This window comes from Phycodurus eques, chromosome 11, assembly GCF_024500275.1.
Source record: "Phycodurus eques isolate BA_2022a chromosome 11, UOR_Pequ_1.1, whole genome shotgun sequence".
Taxonomy (NCBI): domain Eukaryota; kingdom Metazoa; phylum Chordata; class Actinopteri; order Syngnathiformes; family Syngnathidae; genus Phycodurus; species Phycodurus eques.
In genome coordinates this window covers 28,768,396-28,785,629 of record NC_084535.1, presented here as the reverse complement: position 1 = coordinate 28,785,629, position 17,234 = coordinate 28,768,396, and the positions used below count along the sequence as shown (strand labels likewise).

The following is a 17,234-nucleotide window of genomic DNA, read 5'->3' as shown; positions in this document are numbered from 1 at the left end:
TGTATGATGTGTGGGGCTGTACTGCCCTCTAGTGGTGAGGCAAGTCAATAAATGGACCGATTTGTTGTGTATATGCGAAGTCAATGAAACAATTGTACGGTTTCGCAGTCATATTGGACCTCTGAGGAGGCTGATACAAATCAACACATTTGTGAACTCATCATTAACTTCAAAAGTACATGGTGACAACTCAAAATTGGGATATTTTTTTATTTCCCCCCTCCCCCCCCAATACAGCTTGAAAACACCCAAAAAAGAACAAAAAAAAAACCGCATTTCCCAACAAAGAATAGGGTAGCTCAAAGAAATACATGTTTTTTTCTTAAACAACACCCAAACAAATACTTTTGATTTATTTGGACTTTGTTTTTAGTCACGTGGCTCTTTCAGGTCAAATACATTGATGTGGTGGTGAATGGACGTCGCAAAGCTCCCTGTATTTCATGCTGGAATGGTTTTAACAGCAAATACGGCGTCCAGTATTTGTCCGGGTCTTGCCACTATCGCCGCAAAAGGTTTGGATGGTTGAAATAAAGGGTGTCCAAATTATGAACATCCATTTTCTTAGACGAATATGAACATTTGACTCTTTATAACCAGTATCACTATCAAACCTGTGAGCTAAAATGCAATGCGTGGAACTCACCCAATTGACTTCATATTCATGAATGAATGTTTCAGCGAAAAGTTCAATATAGCATCGTTAAAATCGGTATTTGGGACTGTTTTATCACGTCAAATGGCTGATATGTGCAAGTTGTAACTTGACTTCCCGTTTTAAGCTTGTAGCCTTTGACTTTGAAGGGTTACGCACCGGAACTCAGCATTTTGGCACGAAAACCAACTTCACACGGCAACACTGATTGATTTATTTTGGAATTTAATTCGATCTTTTTTTTGGAATGCATGCAACCAAATGCGATAAAACATTAATTCCTTCACGTATGGTTCGGGTTTGTGATACTGTGAGACAACATTTACGTGAATTTGGTCCCAATTCGTTGTGATGTAAAGTTGCTAGTTTGACCTTTGGTGCAGTTTTAGCTCAATGTTAATTTTTGCTTGTTGTTTCTTTTTCTGTCATCAGCCATCAGTGCCGCCGCCGTTGGGCACAAGCACGTCTTCGTGCGCGTTCTTCTTCTTCGTCGGTTTTCGCCACTTCTTATTCGGGGCAGAAAGAAGGTGACCACATCATACATGTTCCTATTCTTACATCTCCTGAGTTTTAATCGATTGTTTCAACGAACAAAGTGCAAGTGTAAATGTCTGCTTGTTAAATGAGTTTTGTTCGCACTGAAATGCAACCAATAAGAAAAGAACACTCGACAAACACGTTTTGATCTCGGACTACAACGGAATTGCAAATCATGATTACCGTGATAATATGAAACAATACTAATTGCAGTAGACAGAGTGCGGGGCGCTCGACTGACTCGACTGCATTCACTTGCTTAAAGTCTCGGCGGCCTTTGCACCGAACGATCGCGAGATTAGTCATTCGAAGTGCTCCAAGTGTGAGAGCACTCTGCATCTTTTTGCACAATTGTCAAAAAAAAAATTAAAAAAAATAACCAGATAACGAGCAAACCCTTTATTTATTTTTTCCGTCAACGTCTTTCTGTCTCCAAAGCGTTCTCTGTCAATCGACTGACAGACAGTCAATTCATCAATAACGATGATTCCCATTCTGATTCTGATGAGCCGTTCGTAGACGCTGGCTGCTCCTTGGTCACAGATTCACAAATGAGTGACAGAACGCTGCAGCAGCTCCGTTACCGCTCACCGCGCCGACCAAGCTCAGCGGAACAAATTCGGATTTCAGGAACTTGCGATTGGCTGGCGACCAGTTCAGGGTGCACCCCGCCTCCGGCACGCCCGCGACCCGCGAGAGGAGAAGCAGAATGGAAGCTGAAGGAATGAATGATTCCGTTCAGTACGTTCATAGAAAGATTCGTTTTCGAACCATTCCCTGTGATGACTTGTGAGTCATAGGCCCGCCGCTGTGACGTCATAAGGGCGGGGTGGGAAAGGAAGAGGAGGAGGACGACGACGACCACCATTTTCTAACGCCGGAGACTTCATTGTAACGTGTGTTTCACGGGAAATTCTTTCAAGCCATTTCCTCGAAGATGGGGAATCGCGTCACCCGCGAGGACTACGAATGGGTTTATACCGACCAGCCGCATGCTGACCGGAGGAAAGAGATCCTTGGTGAGCCAACTTAGCCAAGTTCGAAGAAAGTGGAAGCTTTTCACGTTGCCGAGGTGCCTGCGTAAGATTGCGAGTCGTGTTCATCGCTTCACGTCGACTTGAGCATTTGAGCAACGTTGCCTCCATACGTTAGCGAAGGTTCAAGATCGTTGCCGCGTACGTCGTCGTCGTCGTCGCAGAAGCGAAGTCGACGAATGGACACCCACCGGTGCGTTTTTCAACTTTTCCCATCCAGATCCAGTACCGCCCCAAAGCATACTTCGCTCTCGAAATAACGCCACAATGACAATGTTGGGAAAACATGCACGAGCGTGTTAGGCCGAAGTGTTCATCGAAAACTAGACGGAGGTTGCCTTTAATATGATCGCAGTACATTTGGCCCTGGTTCAAATAGGATACTATAGGAGAAATAAAATAAAATCCCCCCAAAAAACGGGGTCTGCAATGTCCGGTATTGGCGACGCATTCCTCAGTTTCCGTTGCTCGAATATGCGATGCATGTTTTTCAAGTTCAGTGGAAAGGACAACAAATTCGGAGTGGCCAAGCATCGAAAGCAAAGGATCGAACAGGAACAAGAAGAGGAACAATGTCAATTGTGGTACCGATAATTGTGCAAATGGCACCGATACTTCTCCAGCGCACGAGTGGGCCGGTATTGGTCAACAACACATAGGGAGTGCACAAATCGTGTATAATTGGTTCCACAGGGATGTGACTCCGATCTCAAGACACAATTGGTAGAATGTTCCAATTGAATCGGAAGTTAATGGCAAGAGGGAAGAAGCTGTCGGAATGTCTGCGAGTTTGAGTTTGCGTTGTTCGAAGAGCCGGCCGATTATTTTCTAATAATTGCTCCCACAGTTGATTTCTTCACACCAACCTGCTTACCTCTTGCAGATTCAGTCTTCCCAGCCTGGTGCAGGTCTACTAATGTTGTTTCTGGTGTCCTTTGACAGCTCTATGGTCTTTGGTCAGTTTGGAGTGTGACTGTTTGAGGTTGTAGACAAGTGTCTTTTATACTGATAACGGGTTCAAACCATGACCTGCCATCAATACAGGTAACGAGTGGAGGACAGAGGAGCCTCTTAAAGAAGAAGTTCCAGGTCTGTGAGAGCCAGAAATCTTGCTTGTTTATAGTTGATCAAATACTTATTGTCCACCATAATTTGCTCATCATTTCTTAAAAATCAGGCTGTGCCGTTCTGGAATTTTGTCCCATAGGTGAGGTATACCAATGACGAAAATTGCAGGCCTCTCTCATCTTTTTAACTCATTCGCTGCCAGCCGTTTCCTGAACAGGGAAGCCCGAGACTGCCGGGCATTTTCGAACAATTACAACCCCCGTAGAATATTATGTACTATGACGATGTAAATCCCAAAACCACCAAATGAAAGCTCAGAAAAAAAGCTTGTTTCTCTAGCTTATACCGTTCTTTTGTCATCAGCAGTCAAATATAAGCTACTTTCAGCCAAATCCTGTTTCTGGAAGAAAAAAATCAGACACATCAAGCAGAACAATGACTTTGACACCAATATTTGTTTTCTTTTGTGAAAATCTCAAACAAACGTACTTTTGACAGAAAAATAATTTATTCACAAATATAACTATGTACACAATTTCCATGAGATAAAAATGCATAAACAAATGGGCCTCCCACACTTGCACCTTTTCCCCTCCAAATTCTCCTCCTCTTCTGTTTTGCTCAATAGTCCAGGTTTTGATTACCTTGTGCATAAAGTTTTATCCTCATGGTGGCAGGGAATGGGATCTTGTGTGGTTGTCCTTCTCCTTGAAACCAGTCCCTACTTCTGCTCAAAGCACAACCTGTGCAGTTTAGAAATATAACTATTACGATAAAAAATGAGGCTTTACACGATCAGGATTTTTGGGTCCGATCAGCGAGTTTACAAAAACCGGTCACAAGATGGAGGAATGTGTCTATTTAAATGACCTGTTCATTTACTGTAGATACTTAATTGCTCAAAACAATATATTTACAAGAAATAATGTGTCTTTGTTCCTCTATTTATGCCAGTAAGGCATAGCGACAGACAGAACAAATGAATGGTCTTCTACTAGATGGCAGGAAGTAAATACAGTCATTAATGTATCCACTTTTTGTGACATTTTCGTGTGTTGGTGTGCCGTGAGATTTTTCAATTGTAAACTATGTGCCTTGGCTCACTAAAGGTTGGAAATCACTGCTCGAGTCAGATCGTGGATTCTCATCAGTCAGGTCAAACCAATATGACATGACAGAAATAATGGGTGCTAACTTACTCAATACTTTATTTTTAATTAAATGACTTCACCCACACCCAAGCTTTAAAGCATGATTCGACAGAACGGCGGAATGTTGACGTCCAACCGTTCGTGCTGCCACTCTCTTGCTAGGCTACATAACGTTTTTGTTGCCTGCTTGTGAGCCGTATCGTATTCAAAGTATACGTGAACGTACCTCAAGCGAGCCTTAAACGAACCTCCTGAGCACCGGTGACCACCAATACACGTTTTTCCCTATTTTGTCCTCCTCATATATTCGGCGTTGTCGTCGCCACGGTAACGAGTGTATCCGGTCGCACTTGTTAAAGATAAAGCCCAATGATCGTAAAAAACGGGAGGCGTGGTGTCAGAATACAAGATTTTATTGCAGTAGTCTGTGATAGTGCAATATTGAAAGAGCAAATTTTGTCTAATTTGATCCGGGCATTACGTGTTCCACACCGCCGATGTTTTTTTGTTTTTTTTAATAACTTTATTGGCCGTCAGCTATTTACAGGACTACGGCAAAAGACACGCGACAAGGCGAAAAATAAACTAGCTTTTGGATTCAAATATACTGTGAACGACGGCGACGCGGAGTAAATGTCTTTTGCGGACATTGATCGGATCGGCGAATTATGACATTAAAGCCGATCAGCATAAAATGCTAATTATCGGCCGATACCGATAAGGCCGATAAAATCGGTGTAAAGTCTAATAAAAATGAATTGTTGAAATTGTTGTCGTGGGACGTGGAGGAAAAAAAAAGCTTTCGCTTACCTTTTTTGTCTGCAATGCGTATTGGAATGGGAGTCGAACGTCTGCTGGATGTATAACCTGTAAGTTTTCAAAAATACATACGATTACGAGAGAATACTTTTTATTGATGATGTGTTTTGCAAGTGTAAAAAAAAAAAAAAACGACTTTTCTTCGTCGCAATCCTAAAAGACCTTCGACTCGCGGGTCTTTAGTTCCTGCAAGATGGACGAAATGGAAAAGTAAAATCAGTACTGGCAACATATACATTGTAATGTGAACTATCTATCCATCCGTTTTCTGAGCCGCTTCTCCTCACTCGGGTCGCGGGCGTGCCGGAGCCTATCCCAGCTGTCATCGGGCAGGAGGCGGGGTACGCCCTGAACCGGTTGCCGGCCAATCGCAGGGCACATACAAACAAACAACCATTCACACCTACGGACAATTTAGAGTTGTCAATCAACCTACCGTGCATGTTTTTGGGATGTGGGAGGAAACCGGAGTGCCCGGAGAAAAGCCACGCAGGCACGGGGAGAACATGCAAAATCCCCACAAGTGGGGCCAGGGATTGAACCCCGGTCCTCAGAACTGTGAGGCGGACGCTGTAACGCTGAGCAATAAAAAGTTGCAGTAATCTGGTAATGCCGGTACAATTTATATTTCAAAAAATTTCTGGGGGGACTGTTGTGCAAAAAGATGCTGTTGTTCCTTACGCTTTTTCTTCACCGACTAGAAGCTCGATTGGCGGTATATTGTATGTTAAGGCAATCATGAAGCTATATTGCTCTGTGCCAAATGTTTATTTGTTTCAGTGGATTTTTTCTGAACAGATCCTGAGTCTGTTTCATTCATTTTTTTAAATTGATGTCCCCCCCCCACCCCAAGTGAACTGGTAAAAGTCGAGGGTGGAATGTGATGCGGTCGAAAATTTGGGTGCACCTAATTTTGATGCTGGTGCACCCAAGAAAAAAAGCTCGCTGCACCAGTGCAGAGCAAAATCACATCAAAAGGTTGAAAGATGTTTTTCTGCACGTGGTTTCGTCCACCAATTCAATAAGCGCTTGTGCTGTTGATCGGCTGCTCCTAAGTCCATGTTATCATTGGTGACTAAGTTATGCTTTTCTCTGAAATGATCAAACCTGATATTGGAAACGTTTTCCAGATTTTTGGAGAACTGTGGGACAATCGAAATAGGTCTATAATTTGTAAAAAGGCGTTTGTCTCCCCAACTTCACTGTTTTCGGAAATCAAAATAAGATCCTATGAGCTCAGGAATTTTGTTTTTTCAAAGTTGATTTTTTTATGAAGGTATATTTTCTGAGTATAACTTTGTTTTTTCTTTTTCCTCTCACAGTGAAATATCCACAAATCAAGTCTCTGATGGGTCCTGACCTCAGGCTGAAATGGATTGTGTGCATCATGGTGGCCATACAATTTTTAGCTTTTTATTTCATCAAAGATATGGACTGGAAATGGGTTTTGTTTTGGACTTATGCCTTCGGGAGCTGTATCAACCATTCAATGACACTTGCTATCCATGAGATCTCCCACAATACGGCTTTTGGAAACAACAAAGCTATGTGGAACCGATACTTTGCAATGTTTGCCAACCTCCCTATTGGCTTACCCTATTCTGCCTCATTCAAACGCTATCACTTAGACCATCACCGCTACCTTGGAGGAGATGGTGTCGATGTAGACATCCCAACTGATTTTGAAGGCTGGTTCTTCTGTACACGTTTCCGCAAGTTCATCTGGATTATTCTGCAGCCTCTTTTCTACGCCATCCGACCTCTTTGTATCAACCCCAAACCCATAACTCATTTGGAGCTGACTAATGTTTTTGTTCAACTCACCTTTGACATTCTGCTCTTTTGGGCGTGGGGCGTCAAACCTGTGGTGTACATGCTGGCTGGCTCCATGCTGGGTATGGGTTTACACCCCATCTCCGGTCACTTTATAGCCGAACACTACATGTTCCTCAAGGGTCACGAAACCTACTCCTACTACGGCTCCCTCAATCTGCTCACCTTCAATGTAGGGTATCACAATGAGCACCATGACTTCCCCAGCATTCCGGGACGGAGGCTACCTATGGTTCGTATACCCGAAAGATCTCATTCATCATCACTTCATTGAGTTATGTCATAGCCAAAGGCAGCCAAGCCCCCACAAAGTGCACCTGAGCTCCTATAACGACAGTAAAATCATCATGTGGGGGTCTTTTATTGATGATTTTATTGAAATGATTGCATTTTCTCATGTAAAATGTGTCAGAAAGCTGCTGAAGACAAAAACTCCCTATTTTCCTTTATAGATGACAACATTGGGAGCACAAAAAGTATTTATACTCTGCGAATCCCTGTTTGCCACTAAGAGTTGAGATTGCAAAACTTTTAAAAAAATTTTAGATTTAGTGGGGTTTTGGATGAATTAGCAAATTCCAATGACGGAACAAGTCTTGAGTCAGAATTTTCACATTCAAATCAAAACTAGTCGTAGAATAAAATATTTCTTACTTTATTCTGACAAGCGCTGCAATGCTGCCATGTTGCCTGTGTGCATCGCTTCTGGGTGGTGAACGCATGATCGCTTCACTGAGATCCCCTGAAGGAGGCTTGCATTTAGCCTCTCTCTCTCTCTCTCTCTCTCTCTCCAATGACCTGCATGGATACCATGGAAGCACCTTGTTTAAAAAGAGAGAAATCAAAAAGCTCTGCGCTGAAGGAGCGTTGCGTTTAGCCTCTCTCGCCAATGACCTGCATGGAAGCGCCACCACTGATTCGGAAAAGGAGCCATCGCAGAAGAGGCAGACGACAGCACGGCGGCAGATTTTAATGGGAGAAAGTTGATGCAACACAGCGTGAAGCTAGAGTGGCTAGGTAGCCAGGAGGCTAAGTCCCAGCAGGCTAGCTGGAAAGGCGACAGCTTGGTCCGGTGCGTGAGGATTCACGGCGCCAACGATGAGCGCTAAACAGCCCCGGGATTCTACCCGTGGCCGAGGTACGGTGCGGGATCTTTGTTGAAGTAACCATTTTAAACTAAAAAGTAAAATATTTCTGGACGGAGACACGGCAGCTAAAAGGCGTCTGTCAAAACGCATCGCTCAGAACATGCCAGGGAACTCTCCTACCGGTTGTTGATGTGCTGGTTTGTGATTCAAAAAAAAAAACCCCAGAGCAGTTTGTTTAGATCACAATGTGTAGAAGCAGCTCCCGGAAGTCTGCTGGCTGGTCAGAGTCCAGGTCCGCGGCGGCCCTCAGGAGTTGTCGTGAATGGGACTTTTGTGGGTTCCCAGTCAGCAGACAACCCCACCACTGCTTGGTGCACCCCCTTCCTGTGAATGATAAAAAATAAACAATTAGCATCAAAATGAAACAAATTATTGCTGCAGTGTGAATTGGAGAAAAATAATTTTTATCACCTTTCTTGCAAACAGGTTTTGGTGCATCTGGATGCACCAACTACAATTTATAGAAATATGTGTACAATTATCTGTCCATTTTCTGTGCCGCTTATATTTACCACAAAATATTTGTTGTTGCTATCGTGAAATAAGGTAAAAAAACAAATCTACTTTTCACATTGTCTGAAAATTATATATTTGTGCAAGACTGTCTATAAATGGAAGAACGACAAAAAATATAACTATCCAATTCATCGAGCTATCGATGCATGATTTGGAAACAAGTAGTATCATAGGACAAACCGTCGTGCTTATTTCTGCATGATAAAAAAACGGTCACTGTCGTAACTGCTCAGTCTATGGACGTTAGCGAGTTTTTACCGCTTCTGTGACTTTCTGGGGGCTCATGGGAAAAATACAATTAAAATAAGACTGAAAATGTATTAACATGTCTTTGGCACTGAATGGATGGGTTTATGAAACCATATTAATACGTCTTTGGCACTAAATGATAGGCTTTATACGATCAGGATTTTTGGGGCCGATCACCGATCCGATCAGTGTACTTAATTGCTCCAAAAATTATATTTACAATAATGTATCTTTGTCCATCTATTTATGCTCGTCAGGCATAGTGACAGAGAACAAATGAATGGTCTTCTATTAGATGGCAGGAAGTCCATACAGTAATTAATGTATGCACATTTTTGTTTGTTGGTGAGCCGTGAGATTTTTAAATTGTGAAATATGTGCCTTGTCTCCATAAAGGTTGGAAATCACTGCTCCAGTCAGGTCGTGGATTCTAATCAGTCAGGTCAAACCAACATGACAGAAATAATGATTACTAACTTACAGTAATTAAATCACACACACCAAAACCTTGTAGCATGATTCGACAGAACGCCTGCATTTTTGCTTACAACCGTTAATGCTAGCACTAGCTTCCTAAGCTACACAACGCTTTGTTGCCTGCTTGTGAGCTGGTATCGTATTAAAAGTACGGGAACATACCACAAGCAAGCCTTAAACGAACGTACTCTTGTGAGCACTGGTGACCACCAACAGACGTCTTTCCCAATTTTCTTATAATACAGTCGGCGCGATCCGCTCTTGTTGTCGTCGCCACGGTAACGAGTGTATTCGGTCGCATTTGAGTTGACAAGATTAAGCCCAGTGATCGTAAAAAACGGGATGCGGTGGTATCGAATACAAGATTTCATTGCAGTAGTCTGACAAAGAGCAAATTTGTCTCGTAGTCTGATCCGGCCGGGCATTGCGTGTTGTCTGTCCCACACCGCCGACATATTATTATTATTATTTTTTCATAACTTCATTGGCCGTCAGATATTTACAGTGCTACATCAAAAGACGCCGCAAGGCTTTTGGATTCAAATATACTGTGCACGATGGCGACGCGGAGTAAAAAGTCTTTTGCGTAGCATTGATCGGATCGGCAAATTATGACATTAAAGCCGATCAGCATAACATGCGAAATATCGGCAGATACCGATAAGGCCGATCAGATCGGTGTAAAGTCTACTAAATGACTTAATTCAGAATTAATCCTAACGTGCTCTTGCTCAAGAGTACTCCAATCTGGATAAACCCTGTTTTCCTCTATAAAAGGGGCATCCGTTGAACGCATCTCAGCCAATGCGTGGTGGAAATTTGCGAGACATGGCATTGTAAGACATACGGTGCTGTGGAAAAGTATTGGCCCCTTTCTCAAAGTCTTCTGTTTTTGCATAGTTTCCCCACTTACATGTTTAAAGTCAGCAAACAAACGTAACCCAAGTGAACTTAAACTTAAAAGGCTAAAGATAAACGAGCTGCAGCCGTGGCCCGACGGTTAAGATCATCGCCTCCCACCGTGGGGGACCTGGGTTCAAGACCCCGACCGGACCATCCGCCAACACAAGACACAGATATCCCGAAATGCTTCCCCCTGCTCCAGTGTATTCCACGAACATGTGTATGTGTTCACTGTGATGGCTAAAATGCACAGAACAAATTTCAATAAGAGGTGATTCTTCTTCTTTTTCTAAATGGTGATTTGATTAATCAAGGGGGAGAGAAACGATTCAAAGTTACTTGGCCCGATGTGGAAAAAGTAATTCCCCCCCTTGTTAAATCATGAATTAATCGTGGCCAAACACAATTTTTGGTTAATTTTCGCTGATCACACCCAAGCCTGATTACCTCCCGACCTGTTCAATCAAGAAATCACTGAAACAGAAACTTTCCCGACAAAATCAAGTCAGACAAAAGATCTAAAAAAAGTTGCCACAAAATAACACGATCCTAAGAAATTCCAGAACTGTTGATAAATAATGTAATCAAGTCATCTATAAGTCTCGAGTGGGTTACAAAAGCCATTGCTAAAGCTTTAGGATCCCCAAAAAACCATAGGGAGAGCAATTATCCTCACATGGAGAAAACATGGAACGGTGGTGAAACTTCCCAGTAGTGGCCGACCTCCAAAGATTCCCCCAAGAGAACAGCAACGACTCATCCAGGAGGCTACAAAGGAACTCAGGACAACTTCTGAAGAACTGCAGCCTCGCTTGCTTCAGCTAAGGTCGGTGTTCATGACAACAATAAGGGAAGAGACGGGGGTAAAAATGGCATCCGTGACAGAGTTCCGAGGTGAATACCACTGCTGACCAAAAAGGAAGGCTCCTCTTACTTTTGGGGGGAAAACAACATTGAATGATTCCCAAGACCTTTGGGAGGATAGGAGATGAAAGTAGAGCTTTTAGGAAGGTGTGTGTGTGTGTGTCGTTATATCTGGCGCAAATGTAGCACAGCATTTCAAAAAAAAAAAAAAACATGCCAACAGCCAAACGTGGTGGTAGTGTGATGGTCTTGGACTGCGTAGCTCCTTCAGGAACTGGACAACTTGCAAGTTAACTTCTGAATAGCTTAAAAATCTAAATTGAGGTTTTGGAGCGGCCGAGTTAACGTCCAGACTTGAATCCGATTGAAATGCAACGGCATGACCTTAAGGCCGTTCATGCTCGAAAACCCAACATTTTTGCTGAATTCAAACATTCTGCAAGGAAGACGGGACCAAAATATCTCCACAGAGATGTGAAAGACTCATTGCTCATGAGAGAAAACGCTTGATTTCATTTTAGGGGCCATTACTTTTTCACACAGGGCCAGGTAACTTATTATTATTCTTGTTTTTTAATCAATGAAATCCCCATTTAAAGACAGCATTTTAAGTTCTCTATTTGTCTATTTACATTTGTTTGATGATCTGAAAACAAAAGTAGGGAAACTGCTAAAATATAAGAATTTGAGAAGGGGGCTAATACTTTGGCACGGCACTTTATTCCCGATATCCTGAAGGTTCGTATCATCGGAAAGCTTGTAAACCTAGAAATTGACAACATATACTCATCATGTTAAGATTTGTTTTTAATTCCAAAGTTAAAATAGAGAATGCTGCACACAAAACATACATGGAAAAAATAAGAACCGAGAATTAACAAACACTGCGCAAGTTGTCTTCCCATGGGCTCACCACCTATGGGAGGGGCCATAGGGGTCGAGTGCAGTGCGAGCCGGGCGGTGGCCGAAGGCAGGGACCTTGGCGATCCGATCCCCGGCAACAGAAGCTGGCTCGAGGGTCTTTGGAATGTCACCTCTGGTGTGGAAGGAGGCCAAGCTGGTGTGTGAGGTGGAGAAGTTCCGACGAGATATAGTCGGGCTCGCCTCCACACGTCTTGGGCTCTGGTACCAGTCCTCCTGAGAGGGGTTGGACTCTCTTCCACTTTGGAGTTACCCAGAGGCACCAAGCAGTTGTGGGTATACTTATTAGCCCCGCCTTGGCGCCTGTACATTGGCGTTCACCCCAATGGACGAGAGGGAAGCCTCCCTCAACCTTCGGGTGGGATAATGGGTCCTGACTATTGTTTGTTCCTTAGCGCCAAAAATATGGGATCTCGTTTTCCGGGACGCAGGTCACCGGGCCCCCCCTCTGGAGGCGAGCTGGGCGGTGGCCGAAGGCAGGGACCTTTGCGATCTGCGATCTCACGTTCAAGAATAAGGTTGTCCACACGTGCACTTGGCATCAGGACACCTTAGGTTGCAGTTTGATGATCAACTTTGTGGTTGTGTCATTGGACTTGGGGGCGTATGTCTTGGACACTCAGGTGAAGAGAGGGGCCTGTCAACTGATCACCAGCTGCTGGTGAGTTGGCTGCGGTGGTGGGCGAAAATGCTGGTCCGACCTGGCAGAGTCCCCCGTCAGAAGGAATTTCAACTCCCACCTCCGACAGAACTTTTCTGGGGGACATTGAGTCCGAGTGGACCATGTTACGCGGCCGCCATTGCTGAGGTGGGCCGACCAAAGCTGTGGCCGTAAGGTGGTCGGTGCCTGTCGTGGTCGCAAGCCCCGAACCCGTTGGTGGACATCAACGGTGAGGGATGCCTTCAAGCTGAAGAAGGAGTCCTATCAGGACTTTTTGGCCTGTTGTGTTCCTGAGACAGCTGATGGCCAAGCGGAAGGCAGCTTTGGTCGAATCCAAGCTGAGAACAATAGCACACTAGCCAACGACTTGAATACCTTCTACTGCAGATTTGAAAAGGACAGTTTCACTCCACACACCCACCCGGCCGCACCCGCGACCAAAACCGCACCTCTGACTTCTGCGTTAACCATCCATGAACAGGATGTGAGACGCATCTTCAAACAACAGAAGATTAACAAAGCGGCAGGCCCAGACCATGTGTCCCCGTCCTGCCTCAAAGTCTGCGCGGACCAGCTCGCTCCAGTCTTCACACAGATATTCAATAGATCTCTGGAACTGTGCGAAGTTCCATCCTGTTTCAAACGCTCCACCATCATTCCAGTCCCCAAGAAACCTGCAATCTCAGGTCTAAATGACTACAGGCCTGTCGCTTTGACGTCTGTGGTCATGAACTCCTTCGATCGTCCCCTGCTGGACCCCCTGCAGTTTGTCTACCAAGCGAACAGGTCTGCGGATGATGCAGTCAACATGGGACTGCACTTCATCCGAGAAACACCTCGACAGTCCAGGGACCTACGCGAGGATCCTGTTCGTGGACTTCAGCTCAGCGTTCAACACCATCATCCCTGAACTCCTTTCAAGCAAGCTTCTCCAGCTCAGCGTCTGACCTGCCATCTGCCAGTGGATTTACAGCTTTCTGACGGGCAGGACACAGCAGGTCAGGCTGGGGGAGGCCACCTCATCCGCACGCAGCATCAGCACTGGGGCGCCCCATGGTCGTGTCCTCTCTCCACACGAACGACTGCACCTCAGCGCACCCGACTGTCAAACTCCTGAAGTTTGCAGATGACACCGCTGTCATCGGCCTCATCAAGGACGGTGACGAGTCTGCATATCGACAGGAAGCGGAGCGGCCGGAGCTGCGGTGCGGCCGACGCAACCTGGAGCTGAACACGCTCAAGACTGTAGAGATGATCGTGGACTTCAGGAGGCATCCTTCGCCACAGCTGCCCCTCACGTTGTCCGGCTGCCTTGTGTCAACCGTCGAGACCTTCGAGTTCCTGGGAATTACAATCTCTCAGGACCTGCAGTGGGCGACCAACATCAACTCAAAATTTTGTGTGACTGGGTTTGGAACGAAACCTCTGGAAAGTCTAGAACTCAGTTTTAAAGTGTAACCACCTTCCGATAAGAGACTGATTGAAAAGTGTTGTCGTCATTTCGCCTCAAGTTAAACTTGTAAAAATATGACGTGGTGGCCCTCATATATATACATATATATATATAAAACATATTGATTTATAACGCTGTAATTTAGAATCAGAATCATCTTTATTTGCAAAGTATGTCCCAAAAACACGAGGAATTTGTCTCCGGTCGTCGGAGCCGCTCGAGTACGACAACAGACGGTCAATTGACAGAGAACACTTTGGAGACAGAAAGACATTGACAAATAACAGTCACTGAGCAATAAGGGGTTAATCGTTATCTGGTGGTGCCGGGACACATTTAAAAAAATGGATTTATTCATTTTTTGACAATTGTGCAAAAAGATGCAGGCCTCCAGCACTTCGAGCAGTTTGTACGATAGTGACGCAAGCGCCGCTTCCAACTCATCGTTTCCTTCTAAATTAAGCACAAGAATCGTGAGACGGGGATGCGGAACAGCGCGAGATTGGGGTTGCCGGGTGGCGTCCGTTACGATGTGTGAGCAAACCTTGAGTTTCTTGGCAGAATAAATATTTTTTTCTATCTCATTTCTGTGGCATATGAGAAAGTACTGCAGCCAGTAGTTGATTGTAAATGAGCTTTCTTGATTCAAATTTCTTCAATACAAAACCCATGAAAGTGGGGCCACAACAAGTTCAAATTCACCCATTGAATTGAGCCACGGGTGAGTCGCACCGCGTTCACTGAGAATTGAACGGGTTCACGTGAAAACGTCCAATTTGGGCTCGTACACGGTGGCCAGCACGACGACTTCTCATTCACTCTATTCCTATTTTGCAGGTGAAGAAAATAGCAGCAGAGTATTACGATGACCTTCCGCAGTATACGTCGTGGGTGAAGGTCCTGTACGACTTCATCATGGACGACACATTAAGCCCATACTCACGAATCAAGAGGAAGCTGAAAGGGGATGTCAAACTGGAGTAATTTCAACGAGCGCTTCTCTGGAACAAACGTCTTGGTATTAACATTGAAAATATTGATTTGTTCTTTGAATTCACAAGAAAATATTTAGTCATCAAGGTCTGCGAGCCCAATTAATCATTTTGAGATTTGTATGGGGCAGTGTTGACTGTGCCTGGTATGGGTTTATGTAGATATCATATTTTGTTTTGTTGCTTTTACTGAAATCAAGACAGGAAATCATTTGGTTGCAGGAAGCCTTTTGAAATCTGACTTTATGATGAAAGAAAAAGGTATAACTCACTTGTTCATTGTCAGTGTGCCTTTTTATCGCCTTCTGCTCTCTGCTGACACTTAGAAAAATCAGCAGGAGGATATTCACTGAATCCATCAGCGATTGGGAAAGTTACTAATCTACACTTGAATCACAACATGGAAAGTTTTTTTTTTTTTTTTTAAGAAAACGATGCACTCTCCAACGGTCGACAAAAGGGGAAGAAATGGCACACTGCCCTCACCCTCGCTTCATTGGAATGTCAAACACTTTTATGGTGTGGTGACAAAAGGATGAATGAGGTTGTCAGTGACGGCTGACGCCAGAAGAACCCATGAAAATACAAGACCGGTTTGCTATCTTGTGAGTCAGAATCATTCAAAGGAACTTGAAGAGACCTGTCACATTAATAAAATACAATTCACTTTAAAATGTGTATTTTTCAACGACATTGGTGGTCCTGTATGGATAAAAAAAAAATTAAAATCAGCCATGGTCTTCATAACATCAGTTCAGTTCATTTCTCTGCCTTTTTTAAACAGCTACAGCTTTTAAGACTTCTAACATTTTATGTACTGCAACATTTTACAGTATTTTTGTTTCCATATCAAATGCACGAATGACAGTAAAGTAATCACTTGAGATGAAGTGGTAAAGTTAAATGCATCTTTGTTTTTGGAGAAGGGTTGGTGACATATTCAAGTGTTTTCAATAAAATGTACAAGCTGAAAGGAAAAGATGTTCATGATCAGAAATGGCAATGCTTAATTTTGACCAAACGGAAAAGGCTGAGACTGTCTGTATGTAATAACAATAAGAATAAAATGTGCATATTCATCCATCCGTTTTCTACCGCTTATCCGAGGTCGGGTCGCGGGGGCAGTAGCTTTAGCAGGGACGCCCAGACTTCCCTCTCCCCGGCCGCTTCATCCGGCTCTTCCGGGGGGATCCCGAAGCGTTCCCGGGCCAGCCGAAGGACGAAGTCTCTCCGGCGTGTCCTGGGTCGTCCCCGGGTCTTCTCCCGGTGGGACGTGCCCGGAACACCTCATCGGGGAGGCGTCCGAATCAGATGCCCTCAGCCACCTCATCTGGCTCCTCTCGATGTGAAGGAGTAACGGCTCGACTCTGAGATGCTCCCGGATGACCGAGCTTCTCGCCCTCTCTCTAAGGGAGAGCCCGGACACCCTGCGGAGGAAACTCATTTCGGCCGCTTGTATCCGGGATCTCGTTCTTTCGGTCAAGACCCACCGCTCGCGACCATAAGTGAGGGTGGGAACGTAGATCGACCGATAAATTGAGAGCTCCGCCTTTCGGCTTAGCTCCTTCTTTACCACAACGGACCGATACCAAGTCCGCATCACTGCAGACGCTGCACCGATCCGCCTGTCGATTTCCCGTTCCATTATTCCCTCACTTGTGAACAAGACCCCAAGATACTTGAACTCCTCCACTTGGGGCAGGATCTCATCCCCGACCTGGAGACGGCACGCCACCCTTTTCCGACTGAGGACCAGGGTCTCAGATTTGGAGGTGCTGATTCTCATCCTAGCCGCTTCACACTCTGCTGCGAACTGCTCCAGTGAGAGTTGGAGGTCACGGCTTGATGAAGCCAACAGAACCACATCATCTGCAATACTGAGGCCACCAAACCGGACCCCCTCTACGCCTCGTCTGCGTCTAGAAATTCTGTTCATAAAAGTTATGAACAGAA

The 17,234-nt window shown here is 44.6% G+C and overlaps 1 protein-coding gene across 4 annotated transcripts; it reads left to right on the top strand.

Annotated features, from left to right (window-relative positions):
* The first annotated feature begins 834 nt into the window (after window positions 1-834).
* degs1 (delta(4)-desaturase, sphingolipid 1) lies at window positions 835-16,364 on the top strand. Of its 4 annotated transcripts, XR_009769458.1 has the most exons (4): window positions 2,008-2,211; window positions 6,587-7,329; window positions 7,916-8,235; window positions 15,127-15,214. XR_009769458.1 is itself a non-coding variant. In XM_061690215.1 (3 exons), exons 2-3 carry the CDS (start codon window positions 6,613-6,615, stop codon window positions 15,271-15,273), a joined length of 864 nt encoding a protein of 287 aa, XP_061546199.1. In that variant the 5' UTR covers window positions 835-1,182; window positions 6,587-6,612; the 3' UTR covers window positions 15,274-16,364. The 4 variants fall into 4 exon arrangements, 3 of the variants coding, with proteins under 3 accessions (XP_061546199.1, XP_061546197.1, XP_061546198.1); XM_061690215.1 differs by lacking the exons at window positions 2,008-2,211; window positions 7,916-8,235 and adding an exon at window positions 835-1,182 and having other exon boundaries at window positions 15,127-16,364; XM_061690213.1 differs by lacking the exon at window positions 7,916-8,235 and having other exon boundaries at window positions 2,009-2,211; window positions 15,127-16,364.
* The last annotated feature ends 870 nt before the right edge of the window (window positions 16,365-17,234 follow it).

What these genes read in the sequence shown, in the direction of transcription:
- degs1 (XM_061690213.1), top strand. Translation starts at nt 2,130, where the DNA reads ATGGGGAATCGCGTCACCCGCGAGGACTACGAATGGGTTTATACCGAC. An exon ending in CCGGAGGAAAGAGATCCTTG is followed by an intron (nt 2,212 to 6,586) that starts GTGAGCCAACTT and finishes TTCCTCTCACAG; the next exon opens with TGAAATATCCACAAATCAAG. An exon ending in CGGGACGGAGGCTACCTATG is followed by an intron (nt 7,330 to 15,126) that starts GTTCGTATACCC and finishes CCTATTTTGCAG; the next exon opens with GTGAAGAAAATAGCAGCAGA.